The sequence below is a fragment of the Hyperolius riggenbachi genome, chromosome 1 (assembly GCF_040937935.1).
Source record: "Hyperolius riggenbachi isolate aHypRig1 chromosome 1, aHypRig1.pri, whole genome shotgun sequence".
Classification (NCBI taxonomy): Eukaryota; Metazoa; Chordata; class Amphibia; order Anura; family Hyperoliidae; genus Hyperolius; species Hyperolius riggenbachi.
In genome coordinates this window covers 390,605,689-390,623,503 of record NC_090646.1, presented here as the reverse complement: position 1 = coordinate 390,623,503, position 17,815 = coordinate 390,605,689, and the positions used below count along the sequence as shown (strand labels likewise).

At 42.7% G+C, this 17,815-nt stretch overlaps 1 protein-coding gene across 5 annotated transcripts in view; it reads right to left on the bottom strand.

The window, feature by feature from the left end:
* Nucleotides 1–17,815, bottom strand: part of MTAP (methylthioadenosine phosphorylase) — a 92,966-nt gene that overhangs the window by 8,520 nt on the left and 66,631 nt on the right. For all 5 annotated transcript variants that reach the window (XM_068234457.1, XM_068234466.1, XM_068234488.1 and 2 more), the window contains one exon: nucleotides 16,953–17,192. In XM_068234457.1, the coding sequence (XP_068090558.1) occupies nucleotides 16,953–17,192 (240 nt within the window). The remainder of the gene's footprint in view (nucleotides 1–16,952; nucleotides 17,193–17,815) is intronic.

The following is a 17,815-nucleotide window of genomic DNA, read 5'->3' as shown; positions in this document are numbered from 1 at the left end:
GATCTGACCCCAATATGCACAATCCTTCAGCAGATATGAAAAGAAAAACCCATTTACTCACCTAGTCAGAAGACCTCCTGTCACGATTTCCTCCTGTCCCGACCTCCGGTCCCGACCTCCTTGTGGCGCGCAACTCCCACGATCCTCTTCCTTCCCGACATCACGTCCTGCCTGCATTACACTGCAGGGCTACGGGAAAATGGCCGCCCGAAGCCCTGCACTGCACCGGTCCGGCGGCCTCTCTGATAGGCTGCCGGCCAGCGGCAGCACACGTCACACGCGCGCCGCAGCCACTGACACACACTACCGGAGCCGCGGCAAAGGTGTAAAAGAGCCGCATGCGGCTCTGGAGTCGCGGGTTGCCGACCCCTAAGTTACACCAGACCAGCCACCATATTTATATGTATATGTGATTGACCATTCTTTCATTCCACCCACCACATCTTCTTAAAGTGATACAGAGCCGGTTGAGATATGCTAAAGCACATTTAAACAAGCCAGCTTCATTTTGGAATAGGGTGCTGTGGACTGCTGAAACTAAAATTGAGTTATTTGGGCATAACAAGGGGCTTTATGCATGGAGGAAAAAGAACATTGCATTCCAAGAAAAACACCTGCTACCTACAGTAAAATATGGTGGTGGTTCCATCTTGCTGTGGGGCTGTGTGGCCAGTGCAGGGACTGGGAATCTTGTCAAAGTTGAGGGACGCAGGGATTCCACTCAGTATCAGCAGATTCTGGATAACAATGTCCAAGAATCGGTGACAAAGCTGAAGCTGCGACGGGGCTGGATCTGTCAACAAGACAACGACCATAACCACTGATCAAAATCCACTAAGGCATTCATGCAGAGGAACAAGTATATCGTTCAGGAATGGCCATCTCAGTCCCCAGACCTAAATATAATTGAAAATCTGTGGTGTGAGTTAAAGAGAGCTGTCCATGCTCAGAAGCAATCAAACCTGAATGAACTAGAGATGTTTGGTAAAGAGGAATGGTCCAAAACACCTTCATCCAGAATCCAGACTCTCATTGGAACCTACAGGAAGCATTTAGAGGCTGTAATTTCTGCAAAAGGAGGATCTACTAAATATTGATTTCATTTCTTTTTTGTGGCGCCCAGATTTATGCATCTGCCTAATATTGTTAAAACAATTATTGCACGCTTTCTGTAAATCCAATAAACTTAAAATTTCACTTCTCAAATATCACTGTGTGTGGCTCCCATATGATATATTTAACCACTTCAAACTGAGGGGATTTACCCCTTGACCACCAGAGCAATTTTCACCTTTCAGCACTCCTTCCATTCATTCGTCTATAACTTTATCATTACTTATCACAATGAAATGAACTATATCTTGTTTTTTTGCCACCAATTAGGCTTTCTTTAGGTGGGACATTATGCCAAGAATTATTTTATTCTAAATGTGTTTTAATGGGAAAATAGGAAAAAATGTAGGAAAAATTTTTTTTTCAGTTTTTGGCCTTTATAGTTTTTAAATAATGCATGCTACTGTAATTAAAACCCATAAAATTTATTTGCCCCTTTGTCCCGGTTATACAACGGTTTAAATTATGTCCTTATCACAATGTTTGGCGCCAATATTTTAATTGGAAATAAAGGTGCATTTTTTTCAGTTTTGCGTCCAATCCCTAATTACAAGCCCATAGTTTATAAAGTAACAGTGTTATACCCTCTTGACATAAATATTTAAAAAGTTCAGTCCCTAAGGTAACTATTTATGTTTTTTTTTAAATTGTATTTTTTTTTTTTTTAATTACAAAAAAAAAAAATTGGGGCGTGTGGGAGGTAAGGAGTTAATTTTGTGTGTAAAATTAATTTATTTGTATGTGAAAAATGCTTTAGGGTGTAGTTTTACCATTTGGCCACAAGATGGCCACAGTAACATTTTGTTTATGCGACCTGCAAGCGGCCGGAAGGACGCTTGCAGGAAGTACAAAGAGACTGGTAACTTTTTTTTTTTTCACAATGATCGCGCTGCTTATCGAAAAAGCAGCGGATCATTGCGGGGCTTAGATCAACAAACGGGAATGGATTTTCCCGTTCATTGATCTCCGGGCGAGCGGCCAGCGGCGTGTTTACGAGCAGGAGTGCGCGCTAGAGCGCGCGGGCAGCGGCGGGAGCGTGGAAAGTACGCATTTCTCCGTCCCTGGTGGTGAAAGGATGGAAAAAGGGACGGAGAAATGCGTACATGTGGGGGTAAAGTGGTTAACTGACTTTTTTATCATAACAACCAATGATTTATACAGGAAAATCATGCCGATTAACAAGGTTGTCCAAACTTTCACATCCCACTGTATTACTACTGATCCGGTCCCACAAAAATATCCAAGGGTGTCAGTTGCTCAAGAGGGAACCAGTGTGCTCATCCACTCCATACATCCATACTATCTCTTAGTGTTCCTTATGATATAGTGAATTCTACCTCTATTTACTCATTTAAAAAAAGCCAAATAATTCCATCTCTTCATTTAACCCTTTTGGGGCCAGAGTATCCAAGTCAAATATCCAAATGCTTTATTTTCTGGACATTTTTGCCAGATAGTGTTCTACTCTATTGTCCCTGCATACTACCTCTATCCCATAATGCACTACATTCCAGACACAACAATTATAGAACATTTTAAAGTGTTTGGATAATGGATGCTCCTCCCACCCTTTATTTCTATTGTTCAGATGTTCCCCAATTCTACTTGACAGGGACCTTTTCGTGCGGCCTACATATTTTTTGCCACATGGGCAAGATAAGCAATAGACCACCCCTTTGGTGTCACAAGTAATTAGATCCTTGATCTTATTAAACTTTCCCGATCCCCCTCTACATTCACGATCCTCTTGTACCCCTTGGTCCTCCTACGATTTGAGCACAAAACCCCTCTCCCCTCTGACCCCCACAGTAGATCCACCAGCTGCCAATGCCACCCTTGAACCTATACAACTGCATTTTCGGTATATATAGGATGGATTTATTGGTAATATTTCATTGAGAAATGTATTTTCCCTTAATACGGGCCAGTGTTTGAAGATGTTAAGTATCATCTTACTTTGTGAACCACATCTCAAATTTAATTTCAGAGTGGTCTTCCACAGGTTTACTACTCCTTTTCACTAGTAGTTCCTCCCGTTTTATCTGTTCCACCTCCCTTTAGTCTTCTCATACCCTTTTTCCTTGAATGTAGATGTCAGTACTTCTACCTCCTTCTTATAATCAAGTTCTTCTGTGCAGTTCCTTTTAAGGCGTATAAATTGCCCCTTAGGAATATTCAGCCAAGAGGGCAAATGGCAGCTGGTAGCAAGAATGTAGCCATTCACGTCCGTGGGCTTTACATAAGTACGTGTTTTTAGTCTATTATCTTACACATAAATGTTCAGATCCAAGAAATTAATTTCCCAATTGCTAATCTCTGAAGTAAACCATAGATTAACTGTATTATGATTGAGTCCATCTATAAAAGCCTTCAGGGAGCACTCCGTCCCCCTCCAGCAGACAAGTAGTATGTCACCGATCAGGTTTTCCAGAGGACCAGGTCCGCGCCGGGCCCCCCACGCCCATGACCATGGGACTGCTCCCAATGAGCCATGAAAAGTTTAGTGTACCCCGGCGCGAACCTGGTCCTCAGAGCTGTCCCACTTAGAAATATGTGTAAGTATGAATCTGATTGCATCAATGATGAAAGTTTTGTTCCTCCCTCAGTGAAGAATGCTCTTCCAAAAAATAGCCCACTGCTTTAATACCATGTTGTATGATTGTATATAGAGAGCTCACATCCAGGGTTCCAAGAAACCAACCCTACTCCTAAGTTATGTCCTCCAAGAGATTCAACACATTTCTGGAGTCCTCCAGGAAGGCCGGGTGGTTCTTACATATTTTTGTAGAAAAGTATCTACATACGTAGATAAATTAGAGGTAATTGAACCTATACCCAATATAGTTGGCCTCCCTGAAGGATCAATCAGACTTTTATGGACTTTTGGGAGATGATAAAAAACAGCAATTCTAGGATGAGCCAAGTTTACATACTCAAATTCCTTTTTTTACTAAGGATGCCCTCCTGATATGCTGTCTTAAAGCGGAATATAACCCAGCATTTAATCTTTGCTCTAAAACATTATTTACAGCATATTATATGCAACCAGCATTTTTTTTTTACTAGACCAGCATTCGAAGGGTTACACACAGGGCTTTAAAGTTCAGTGCAGTGAAATGTGGAAGCACCCGAAATTGTAGATTATGTAATCTTGTGTTTACTTAAATGTATCAAGTGAGGAATGTGACACATTCAGTGGTGTACCTAGGGCATTTGACACCCGGTGCTGGGTATTAAATGACACCCCACCCAGAAAAAAAGGTAAGTAGTGAGTGTGGCGTGCTAAGTGCGACACAGCGGGTAATGTTGCCCCCAGTATAGGTAGCCTGGAATAGTTGCCCCCATATAGGTAGCCTGGCATAGTTGGCCCTAGTATAGCTAGCCTGGAATAGTTGCCCAGAGTATAGGTTAACCTGGAATAGTTGCCCCCAATATAGGTAGCCTGTAATAGTTGCCCCCAGTATAGGTAGAAATGCAAAGCATAGCACAGCTGGAAGACCTGCTTTTATGTTACCTACTCCACCATAAAGTCCACTGATGTCAGACTTTGTCACCACTCAGCTCTCCCCTACTGACTGCCACCTGTTCCTGCATCACGTGATTACATGAGTGCAGGAAGCGACACCAGCACTACGCGGAGAGCTTAGCGGTGACAAAAAGTCTGACATCGCTGAACTCCATGGAGCAGGTGAGACAGCGGCACGTCTTACACGCTATACTCTGCAAAGTGGCTGTCGGCTGGGACACTGTGGCTGCAGAGAGCTGGTTGTCACTCCCCCTCCACGCTGAGACCCGGGGTGGGCCACTCCCCGCGCTACCCCCTTAGGACGCCACTGCTCTAGACATGCCTAAAGCCCTGTGCACACTAGCAATAATGGTTGTTTCAGTTGCCCTTTCCCTGTACCAACATATTGTCTATCTCTCTGCCAAGCAATGTGTTATGCTCTCTGTTAATTTTTTATGGCGACCTACATTACAGGTATGGGCTTTAGGCTAAGCCACACTTGCAGGGCAAACCCTTTGTATGGCTGGTTGTGAGGAACCTGGAATAATTGCCAGCTCTATAACAATTTAAGAAATATTACTACAGTGCCTTCAGCATTCTGTGGTTTTATAGGTGCGGAAGTTTGACAAACTATTGACAAATAGGCAAAGTACAGCTGTGTATGTAGGTAAATGAGCACAAGACTTATTACATCCTGCTTGTTCTTCCAATGTTAGCTCAGCGCTAAATAAACCAGAAATGGACTAAATAGCACACACATTAAATACAGGATTGTTAAGGACTCATTCTCTTGCTTGTCTGGGAAGTATTATTTCACAGCCGCTTGTCAGATTGCAGTCACCTTAAGAAAACTGATGTATATTGACTGTATATTGACTGTATATATAAAACATTTTGCTGATGGTTTAAACAAACATAACATCACTTGCCAACAGGAAGATCCTGTTTGTGGCTGAACATTGGTTTGCAGAGTGGAAAGCAGTATTCTCCGACTGTGGAGAAGCAGCTCGACACAGAGTCAAAGCATGTCTGCCTTCAATACATAATGAATAAAACCAGTTAATAAAATGCAAAGTCAGCTCACAAAGCAAAAAGCTGTACTTTTGGGAACGTATAATTTCTAAATGAATAATCATACTTATGCACAAATGCAAATATGATAACCGTATGGCATATAAAAAGTAAAAAAAAATGTTTTTATTGATTATTATGTCAGGGTTTTAAAGCGCTTTAAGAAGTTTACCAAGTTCCTCTTTAAACAATCCACTGGGGTCTCCCCTCAAACATCTATATGTATCCTTCTTGAGCAGACGGAAGGCTTCCTGTTTATAGTCCATCTCCTTTTGGATGACTATGCACTCCCCCCCCCCTTATCTGCTGGACGAATGATGATCTTTTTATTCCGTTGAAGATTTTGGAGAGCTCTACTTTCTTCCCAGGTTATATTGCCCAGGTAGATTGGTGGGGGTTTTATATAAATGTTTTTCTATATTTCGTTCGAAGATCTGCATTTCTTTACTCATCTCATTCAATGAATAAAATTTGTAGTTTTTTTTTCGAATCTGTATGTTGAAAGTACGTACTTTTTCTGGAAGTACTTTGAGACAACTTTGTGTGCTTTTTAATATAAATATAGGTTTCAAGTTTATTGAGTTTACTAGTTGGGGCAAATTTTAATCTCTTTTCTAGTACAGTTTTCTCTGGCTCTTTCAATTCAATATTGATAAGGTTATAAATACCCCTTTCTCTATCCGTTTTACTTTTAGTGGTTACCTTCCGCCTTTCTCTATCCATTTTACTTTTGGTGGTTACCTTCTGTCTCCCCCCAACCCCCCCCCCCCCCCCCCTCTCCCTCCCCGGAATTCCTGTCCTTGGCTAAAAAAAAATAATATATATTGATTGATGGTGTTTGTATTCCTCTCCTTATTGGAATTAAATAGAGGATTGTTATCAAATGAGGTTTTACTATTATTTTGGGTCTTAGGTTCACGATTATTCAGGGGCTTTTTCTTATCAAAAATAATTTTTGGTGTTCTAAGACTTTCTCTCTTATCTGGGACCTTCTCTTCCATATCTATTAGAGTGGAGTACCTATTGTATGTGGGAATCTCTGCAGTTTTCCTTTTACTTTTATCCATATTGTTAGTGGACCAATTTCTTCTGGTTGTATTTTTATTCATATTGTGGCTCTTTCTAAATTCGTTCCTTCTTACATCTTTATTAAGGTTGATATAGTTGGCTTGGGTACTGTTCCGCTTATATGGATTACTCCTATGGGGTATATTCCATTGATCACCCTGGGAGCAGTTGTGCAGCTCACGATAAGATTCTGGGGTTTCAGAATAGTCACCAGCTGAGGATTCCTCCACCCCCATAGTCCCATCATTTTCTACACCACCCACTGCCCCTACAAGCTCACCCCAATCTGTGTCACTATTCCCCTCCTTCAGCCTACTCTCCTCCTGCTCCTCTTCCACCTCCTCCCATTCTTCTGTGAATATACCTGTAGCATCCACTGTTTCAAATGACTGATTGTGCATACTCCACTCACATTCCACTTCCACCTGTGGGTCACTACCAGGGGTCATTGTCTGTATTGGTACAGAATCCCGAATACAATTTTTTTTCAATATAATTTCCTTTTCAAGACTTTCCAGTGTACTTTTAATATTTTTTCTCTAAATTTTGGTACTCTGGTACTTACGTAAAAGCCCACGGACGTGAATGGCTACATTCTTGCTACCAGCTGCCATTTGGCTAAATAACATTCCTAAGGGGCAATTTATACGCCTTAAAAGGAACTGCACAGAAGAACTTGATTATAAGAAGGAGGTAGAAGTACTGACATCTAAATTCAAGGAAAGAGGGTATAATGATGCAGTTATAGAGAAGGCTAAGGGGGTGGGGGGGGGGGGGGGGCAGATAAAACTGGAGGAACCATTTGTGAAAAGGAGTAGTAAACATGTGAAAGACCACTCTCTGAAATTAAATTTGAGATATGGTTCACAAAGTAAGATGATACGTAATATCTTCAAACACTGGCCCCGTATTAAGGGAAGATACATTTCTCAATGAAATATTACCAATAAATCCATCCTATATATACCGAAAATGCAGTTGTATAGGTTCAAGGGTGGCATTGGCAGCTGGTGGATCTACTGTGGGGGTCAGAGGGGAAAGGGGTTTTGTAAGATGCTCAAATCGTAGGAGGACCAAGGGGTACAAAAAGATCCTGAATGTAGAGGGGAATCTGGAAAGATATAAGATGAAGGATCTAATTACTTGTGAGTAAATAGAGGTAGAATTCACTATATCATAAGGAACACTAAAAGATAGTATGGATGTATGGAGTGGATGAGCACTGTGGTTCCCTCTTAAGCAACTGGTACCCTTGGAGATTTTTGTGAGACCGGATAAGTAGTAACACAGTGGGATGCGAAAGTTTGGGCAACCTTATTAATCGTCATGATTTTTCTGTATAAATTGTTGGTTGACATGATAAAAAAATGTCAGTAAAATATATCATATAGGAGACACACACAGTGATATTTGAGAAGTGAAATTAAGTTTATTGGATTTACAGAAAGTGTGCAATAAGTGTTTAAAGAGAATCTGTACTCAAATTCTTACAATAAAAAGGATACCATTCTATTCATTATGTTCTCCTGGGCCCCTCTGTGCTGTTACTGCCACTTCCTGCTGCAATCCAGGCTTGTAATTGCCAGTTTTAGGCAGTGTAAACAAAAGACATAGCTGCTAACCAGAATGTGATAGGCTGAGAGCAGCTCAGTCTGACTCATACAGAGCCTGGAGGGGGCGTGGAGAGGGTGTGTATAGCTTCTGCCTATAACAGCAGACAGCACATTCCTGCCTGAGCCTGACAAAGCAGTCAGAGGAAAGAAGATTAGATTATATAACAGAGATAATACAGCCACTGTGCAACTAGTAAAGGCTGCAGTAAGACAGGCCACATTAGAACAGGTATAGGAACTTATAGGATAGAAGAAATAAGGCTGATAATTTTGCTACAGAGTCTCTAAACAAAATTAGGCAGATGCATAAATTTGGGCACCACAAAAAAAGAAATGAAATCAATATTTAGTAGATCCTCCTTTTGCAGAAATTACAGCCTCTAAATGCTTCCTGTAGGTTCCAATGAGAGTCTGGATTCTGGTTGAAGGTACAGTGGTTTGCAAAAGTATTCGGCCCCCTTGAAGTTTTCCACATTTTGTCATATTACTGCCACAAACCTGAATCAATTTTATTGGAATTCCACGTGAAAGACCAATACAAAGTGGTGTACACGTGAGAAGTGGAACGAAAATCACACGATTCCAAACATTAAAAAAAAAAAAAAACCTGTGCGTAATTATTCAGCCCCCTGAGTCAATACTTTGTAGAACCACCTTTTGCTTCAATTACAGCTGCCAGTCTTTTAGGGTAGGTCTCTACCAGCTTTGCACATCTAGAGACTGAAATCCTTGCCCATTCTTGTTTGCAAAACCGCTCCAGCTCAGTCTGATTAGATGGACAGCGTTTGTTAACAGCAGTTTTCAGATCTTGCCACAGATTCTCGATTGGATTTAGATCTGGACTTTGACTGGGCCATTCTAACACATGGATATGTTTTGCAGACTCCAAGAGGTTTTCTTCCAAGATTGCCCTGTATTTGGCTCCATCCATCTTCCTATCAACTCTGACCAGCTTCCCTGTCCCTGCTGAAGAGAAGCACCCCAAGAGCATGATGCTGCCACCACCGTATCGGACAGTGGGGATGGTGTGTTCAGAGTGATGTGCAGTGTTAGTTTTCCCCCACACATAGCATTTTGCATTTTGGCCAAAAAGTTCCATTTTGGTCTCATCTGACCAGAGCACCTTCTTCCACATGTTTGCTGTGTCCCCCACATGGCTTGTGGCAAACTGCAAACGGGACTTCTTATGCTTTTCTGTTAACAATGGCTTTCTTCTTGCCACTCTTTCATAAAGGCCAACTATGTGCAGTGTACAACTAATAGTTGTCCTATGGACAGATTCCCCCACCTGAGCTGTAGAACTCTGCAGCTCATCGAGAGTCACCATGGGCCTCTTGACTGCATTTCTGATCAGCGCTCTCCTTTTTTGGCCTGTGAGTTTAGGTGGACGGCCTTGTCTTGGTAGGTTTACAGTTGTGCCATACTCCTTCCATTTCTGAAGGATCGCTTGAACAGTGCTCTGTGGGATGTTCAAGGCTTTGGAAATCTTTTTGTAGCCTAAGCCTTTACATTTCTCAATAACTTTATCCCTGACCTGTCTGGTGTGTTCTTTGGACTTCATGGTGTGGTTGCTCCCAATACTCTCTTAGACTACCTCTGAGGCCGTATTTGTACTGACATTAGATTACACACAGGTGCACTCGATTTAGTCATTAGCACTCATCAGGCAATGTCTAGAGCGTTGTCTTCAGAACGTTGTATTTGTTCAACTCCAACCTTTCACCTCAAGTCTCACCTCCGCTAACCTTCGCTAGGTAGCTACAGCCGGTGCTCCTCTCCTGCAGGTACACCACTCCTGCAAACCAACACACTCCAATACGTAGAAGAAGGCACTCCACATTAAAACAGCATGGATGCTGTTTCGAGCATCCATGCTCTTTGTCAAGACTGCAAGTCTTGACAACTTGACAAAGAGCATGGATGCACGAAACAGCGGTCTGTCATATTGCGGCTTTTAACCCATGTGATCAATAAAGTGGCTATTATTACATTGGTGGTGCCTGCTCCAGTGGAATTTCTATCTATATTTAGGAGAATGTAGCCTTGTGAGTGCTGAAAGAATTGTATATGGTTCTGATCTTTCCACTTTCACTTGTATAAGTGTGAACCCAGTTGGATAACGCTGATCGCTTTGCAATTCTAAATGAAGAGAATATCACTTTAAGTAGATATGGTGGGTGGAGTGAAAGAATGGTCAATCACATACATATAAATATGGCGACTGGTCTGGTGTAACTCAATGATTTTGAGGAAGACAGGCGACTTTCTGTCCAAACATGTTAATCTCTCTTGATCCATGGAAGTGAAGGGGCGCCCCGTTTTTCCTAGGACATACTACTCTTCATCCACAGACACCGCATAATATAACACGGGGGGCAAGTCACTTGTAAAGTGGAACGCAAGAAAGTAATGAGTTCAGTGGTGAGACGCATAGAGAAAGTGACGTCTCCCCGCAAGACTGGAAGCCATACGCGGGAGCTATCGAGATTCATCATACTGGCAAGGAGAGCTATCCGGGCTAATAGAAGCAAGTGCTGCTTTCTCTGCGGATAAAAGATACACACCGACCTGGAAGAATTCTGGAGGCTGAGCCAGGACACACGCAGGGATGATAGACTTCAGCTTATGGTGAGACCGATGTGTGTGTATATATACATATGTATGTGAATGGAGGTTATGTTCTGCCTCTGAATTTAGAGGGATTCCACAGAGCCCTTTATACACAACCTTGTCTCCCCTTTCTATATATTTTTTATTATAATTTTTTCAAGTATTCTTACTTTTTTTTTTTTTTAAAGGGAACCAGTGTGTTTTTGTATGTGAGGACATAGGAGTGCGGTATGAGCATAAAATAACATTTTTATTAATAAAGGAGTTTGACCCTTAAGTGGCAGTAAATTGTCTAGGACCAGCTCACCTTCCAAGTTTAATTATTCAGACCTGCAATTTGAGAGATGGGAAAAAGGGGAAATCCCACCCAGAAGTGAAGGCAAGACTAAATTAAAAATAGACAAGGCACCTGGCCCGGATGGCATGCATCCTCGGGTCCTAAGGGAATTAAGTTCAGTTATAGATAAACCCCTTTATCTTATCTTTTGTGACTTTCTTTCAACTGGCAGAGTCCCAGTGGTTTGGCGTGCAGCCCATGTTTTCCCATTATTTAAGAAGGGCAAAAAATCAGACCCAGGAGATTATAGACCTGTAAGCTTAACATCAGTTGTATGCAAACTATTTGAGGGGTTACTAAGATACTATACATTACTTCATAGTAGAAAACATTCTTATGTCTCAGCATCAACATGGGTTTACAGGTACTATTTGACTAACATACTCAGCTTTTATGAGGTAGTGAACGCTAATGTGGATATTGGGAATGCTGTAGATGTGATATACTTGGACTTTGCAAAGGCCTTCGACACTGTTCCCCACAAAAGTCTGGTGCAAAAGTTGAGGATACAAGGACTGGGGAAGAGTCTGGGTGCATGGATAGGCAACTGGCTAATGGACAGAAAAAGAGTTGTGGTCAATGGATCATACTCAAAATGGGAGACTGTTAGCAGTGGGGTCCCACAGGGGTCTGTACTGGATCCAGTGCTCTTCAATTTATTAATTAATGACCTAGTAGATTCAGTAGTGAGCAATGTTCCCATTTTTGCAGATGATACAAAATTGTGTAGAATCATCAACTCTCAGGAAGATAGTGTCATATTGCAACAGGATCTGGATAGGATGGCTATATGGGCACATAAATGGCAGATGAAATTCAATGTTGAAAAATGTATAAAGTCATGCATTTTGGTCATACCAATGGTCTAGCACCAAACAAAATAAATGGGATACAGTTGGGGACATCAAACTTGGAGAAGGACTTAGGAGTACTCATTGACAACAAGTTAAATAATCACACTCAATGCAAAGCAACTGCAGCTAAAGCTAACAAAATTTTGGGATGCATTAAAAGGGAAATAAAAACGCGAGATGCTAGCATAATATTGCCCCTGTTTAACTCTCTAGTAAGGCCACATCTGGAATATGGAATTTAGTTCTGGGCACCACATTACAGGAAAGATATTGCAGTTTTAGAGCAGGTGCAGAGACGAGCAACAAAATTGATACGTGGGATGGAAGGTCTCACTTACCAAGAAAAGTTAGATAAACTGGGTTTATTTAGTCTAGAGAAAAGACGCCTTAGAGGGGATCTAATTAACATGTATAAATACATCAGAGGGCAATATAAAAGCTTGGCGGATGAGCTTTTTGTTCCTAGGCCTTCTTAAAGGACTAGAGGACATGATCTGCACATGGAGGAAAAAATGTTTTAGCCATTTATTTAGGAAAGGGTTATTTACAGTAAGAGTGATTAAGATGTGGAATGCATTGCCACAGGAAGTAGTTATGGCAAACTCTATACCTGCATTTAAAGGGGGCTTAGATGCTTTCCTTGCGTTGAAAGACATCCATGGCTACAATTACTAGGTAAAGCCTAATGATGTTGATCCAGGGATTTTATCTGATTGCCATCTGGAGTCGGGAAGGATATTTTTTCCCTTTTGGGGCTAATTGGACCATGCCTTGTAAGGGTTTTTCGCCTTCCTCTGGATCAACAGGGATAAGTGAGGAAGCAGGCTGGTGTTGTACTTTGTTCTCTGGTTGAACTCGATGGACGTATGTCTTTTTTCAACCCAAATAACTATGTAGCTATGGTAGCAACAGGAAGAAGTTTTTATTAGTAATATCTTGCAGTAGATATTGTGGTTGTATTTATGGTATTTTACCTCTCTCGTATACAACTTTAGTGCAATATTATCTATACACCCAACATTCCAGCAGCACCCCTTGATACTTTTTATTTTATTTTTACAAAACCCCAATTGACAGGCCGCCCAGGTCTCTCTCCCCCGTACCCCCCCTCCAGCTAATAGTGCTTCCCAGCACAGTGTTAGCGAAAGCACAGCGCACTCATCACTCACCTGGAGAGCACAATATACACCACAGCCAAACCTTACAGAGGCATCTGCTCAACTGAAGTTTTCTTATATAGAGCCAGATCAGTATCAACATTTAGTATGATGTGTCAGATCCTGGCTTCTATTGACAAAGTGTTTAATATGTTTCTCTTCTAGCCCTGTAGCCACCAGTATAATTTGAAGGGCCTGGGTAACCAGTATTGCTCGAGCAGCACTGTCCACAATCAAGTAAATTGAACAGGACAATCCAGCATTGCACATATACACTCACCTAAAGGATTATTAGGAACACCTGTTCAATTTCTCATTAATGCAGTTATCTAATCAACCAATCACATGGCAGTTGCTTCAATGCATTTAGGGGTGTGGTCCTGGTCAAGACAATCTCTTGAACTCCAAACTGAATGTCAGAATGGGAAAGAAAGGTGATTTAACCACTTCCCGACCGCCGTATTGACAAATGGCGGCCGGGAAGTGGACCCCGCAAGGACCGCCGTATTGACAAATGGCGGCGGTCCTTGTAGGGGCATGGGCGGATCGATCGAGTCATCCGTGACGCGATCCTCCGCCGGCGCCTGTCTCCGCTCACCCGCCGCAACATCACGCCGGCCATACGGAAGCGCCAGCGGGATGTTAACCCGACGATCGCCGCATACAAAGTGTTTAATACACTTTGTAATGTTTACAAAGTGTATTATACAGGCTGCCTCCTGCCCTGGTGGTCCCAATGTCCGAGGGACCACCAGGGCAGGCTGCAGCCACCCTATGTCGCACCCAAGCACACTGATTTCTCCCCCCCTGCCCCAGATCGCCCACAGCACCCCTCATCACTCAGCCAAACCCTCAGATCCCCCTCAGACCCCCTTCCGATCACCTCCCCAGTGCATTGATTGCATCTATTTTCCCCTCTAACCACCCCCTGAGACACCCATCAATCACCTCCTGTCACCCCCTAGCACTCCTATCCATCAGATCAGGCCCAATACAACCTGTCATCTAAAAGGCCACCCTGCTTATGACCGGTTCCACAAAATTCGCCCCCTCATAGACCACCTGTCATCAAAATTTGCAGATGCTTATACCCCTGAACAGTCTTTGAGACATTTGGTTTCCAGACTACTCACGGTTTTGGGCCCGTAAAATGCCAGGGCGGTATAGGAACCCCACAAACTGACCCCATTTTAGAAAAAAGACACCCCAATGTATTCTGTAACTTGTGACAAAAAAATAAAAAAACTTCTATGAACTCACTATACTCCTAACGGAATACCTTGGGGTGTCTTCTTTCTAAAATGGGGTCATTAGTGGGGTTCCTATACTGCCCTGGCATTTTAGGGGCCCTAAACCGTGAGGAGTAGTCTTGAAACAAAAATGTCCTGTGAAATCCTAAAGGTACTCATTGGACTTTGGGCCCTTTAGCGCAGTTAGGCTGCAAAAAAGTGTCAATCATGTGGTATCGCTGTACTCGGGAGAAGTAGTATAATGTGTTTTGGGGTGTATTTTTACACATACCCATGCTGGGTGGGAGAAATACCTCTGTAAATGACAATCTTTTGATTTTTTTTACACACAATTGTCCATTTACAGAGTTATTTCTCCCACCCAGCATGGGTATGTGTAAAAATACACCCCAAAACACATTATACTACTTCTCCCGAGTACGGCAATACCACATGTGTGGCACTTTTTTGCAGCCTAACTGCGCTAAGGGGCCCAAAGTCCAATGAGCACCTTTAGGCTTTACAGGGGTGCTTACAAATTAGCACCCCCCAAAATGCGAGGACAGTAAACACACCCCACAAATGACCCCATTTTGGAAAGTAGACACTTCAAGGTATTCAGAGAGGGGCATGATGAGTCCGTGGCAGATTTCATTTTTTTTTGTCGCAAGTTAGAAGAAATGGAAACTTTTTTTTTTGTCACAAAGTGTCATTTTCCGCTTACTTGTGACAAAAATTAATATCTTCTATGAACTCACTATGCCTCTCAGTGAATACTTTGGGATGTCTTCTTTCCAAAATGGGGTCATTTGGGGGGTATTTATGCTATCCTGGAATTCTAGCCCCTCATGAAACATGACAGGTGGTCAGAAAAGTCATAGATGCTTGAAAATGGGAAAATTCACTTTTTGCACCATAGTTTGTAAACGCTATAACTTTTACCCAAACCAATAAATATACACTGAATGGGTTTTTTTTTATCAAAAACATGTTTGTCCACATTTTTCGCGCTGCATGTATACAGAAATTTTACTTTATTTGAAAAATGTCAGCACAGAAAGTTAAAAAAATCATTTTTTGCCAAAATGCATGTCTTTGATGAATATAATAAAAAGAAAAAATCGCAGGAGCAATCAAATAGCACCAAAAGAAAGCTTTATTAGTGACAAGAAAAGGAGCCAAAATTCATTTAGGTGGTAGGTTGTATGAGCGAGCAATAAACCGTGAAAGCTGCAGTGGTCTGAATGGAAAAAAGTGGCCGGTCCTTAAGGGGGGTAAAGCCCACGGTCCTCAAGTGGTTAAGCAATTTTGAGCGTGGCATGGTTTTTGGTGCCAGATGGGCTGGTCTAAGTATTTAACAGTCTACTCAGTTACTGGAATTTTCCCGCACAACCATTTCTAGGGTTTACAAAGAATGGTGTACATCCAGTATGGGGCAGTCCTGTGGGCGAAAATGCCTCGTTGATGCTAGAGGTCAGAGGAGAATTAACCGACTGATTCAAGCTGATAGAAGAGGAACGTTACAACGGAGGTATGCAGCAAAGCATTTGTGAAGCCACAACACGCACAACCTTGAGGCGGATGGGCTACAACAGCAGAAGACCCCACTCGGTACCACTCATCTCCACTACAAATAGGAAAAAAAAGGCTACAATTTGCATGAGCTCACCAAAATTGGACAGTTGAAGACTGGAAAGAGGTTGCCTGGTCTGATGAGTCTTGATAAAGTCAAAATTTGGCGTAAACAGAATGAGAAAATGGATCCATCATGCCTTACCACTGTGCAGGCTAGTGGTGGTGGTGTAATGGTTTAGGGGATGTTTTCTTGGCACAATTGGGCATCGTTTAAATGCCACGGGCTACCTGAGCATTGTTTCTGACCATGTCCATCCCTTCATGACCACCATGTACCCATCCTCTGATGGCTACTTCCAGCAGGATAATGCACCATGTCACAAAGCTCGAATCATTTCAAATTGGTTTCTTGAACAGGACAATGAGTTCACAGTACTAAAATGGCCCCCACAGCCACCAGATCTCAACCCAATAGAGCATCTTTGGGATATGATGGAAGGGGAGCTTCGTGCCCTGGATGTGCATCCCACAAATCTCCATCAATTGCAAGATACTATCCTATCAATATGGGCCAACATTTCTAAAGAATGCTTTCAGCACCTTGTTGAATCAATGCCACGTACAATTAAGGCATTTCTGAAGGCGAAAGGGGTTCAAACACCGTATTAGTATGGTGTTCCTAATAATCGTTTAGGTGAGTGTAAATATACGCAGCAGCGGGTTGTCCGAACACATTCATGCACAGCGCATAAATGTGCTTACAGAATGCATGTAAATAGCCAGTACAGAGTGTATTATCACTTCCTTAGTGTTTACATACCGCTTCTTCATGTTCTTTCCAGCAGTCATAATCAGTCGCCATAGCAACACTTGCATAACAGATCCCAGCTTCTTTTGCCAAGACAACTTCTGGAACAGTGGTCATGTTGATGACATCAGCACCCCAAAGGCGAAACATGTTGCTTTCTGCTTTAGAGCTAAACCTTGACCCTTCTATGGTGATCATTGTACCTTTATTATGGCACTTTATGCCAAGTTTCTTAGCGACGTCTATCAAAACCTACAAAAGTCAAAATGATTAAACTAAGGATTTGTATAAACGTACACACACATCATAATATAACATTGGACAGCAAAGGAGGACAGGTGCAAGGGGGGCATGTGTGCACGCGTTGTGGCTGTGCACCGCTAAGCGGTCCGCAATGCCGTTGTACGGGCATTGCAGTGGCGCAGTAAAGGAGGGGGGAGCAGCAGCAGCATATGTGACACAGCCATGGAGAGAGGGCAAAGCCAGCAGAGACAGGACCTGGCGGACAGTTTTCAACCAAATTGAGAAAAAGAGCAGCATTATTTAAAGTGACACTTAATGGCCCATACTCACGGGTAACTTTTTGGCCTGTCGCCAGCACACGTGAGCGTGTGCGCGTCAGGCCGGTGACAGCTCCTCGCCTGGTCCCTCCGCGTACACACGCGGAAGAGGGACCAGCGGTGCGACGGAAGCTGTCGCTGACGTTCCTACTCCCCCCGCCGGAAGCTCCGTATTCCTTTATGTATGTTGCTGTCGCTAGTCCGCGTACTCACGCGGACTAGCGACAGTTGCGGCGGAGACTGTCGCCAGGCGATTGAGCGGTTCAATCGCCTGGCGACATCAGCGACGGACGACAGTTCGGGGTGCGCGCCCGT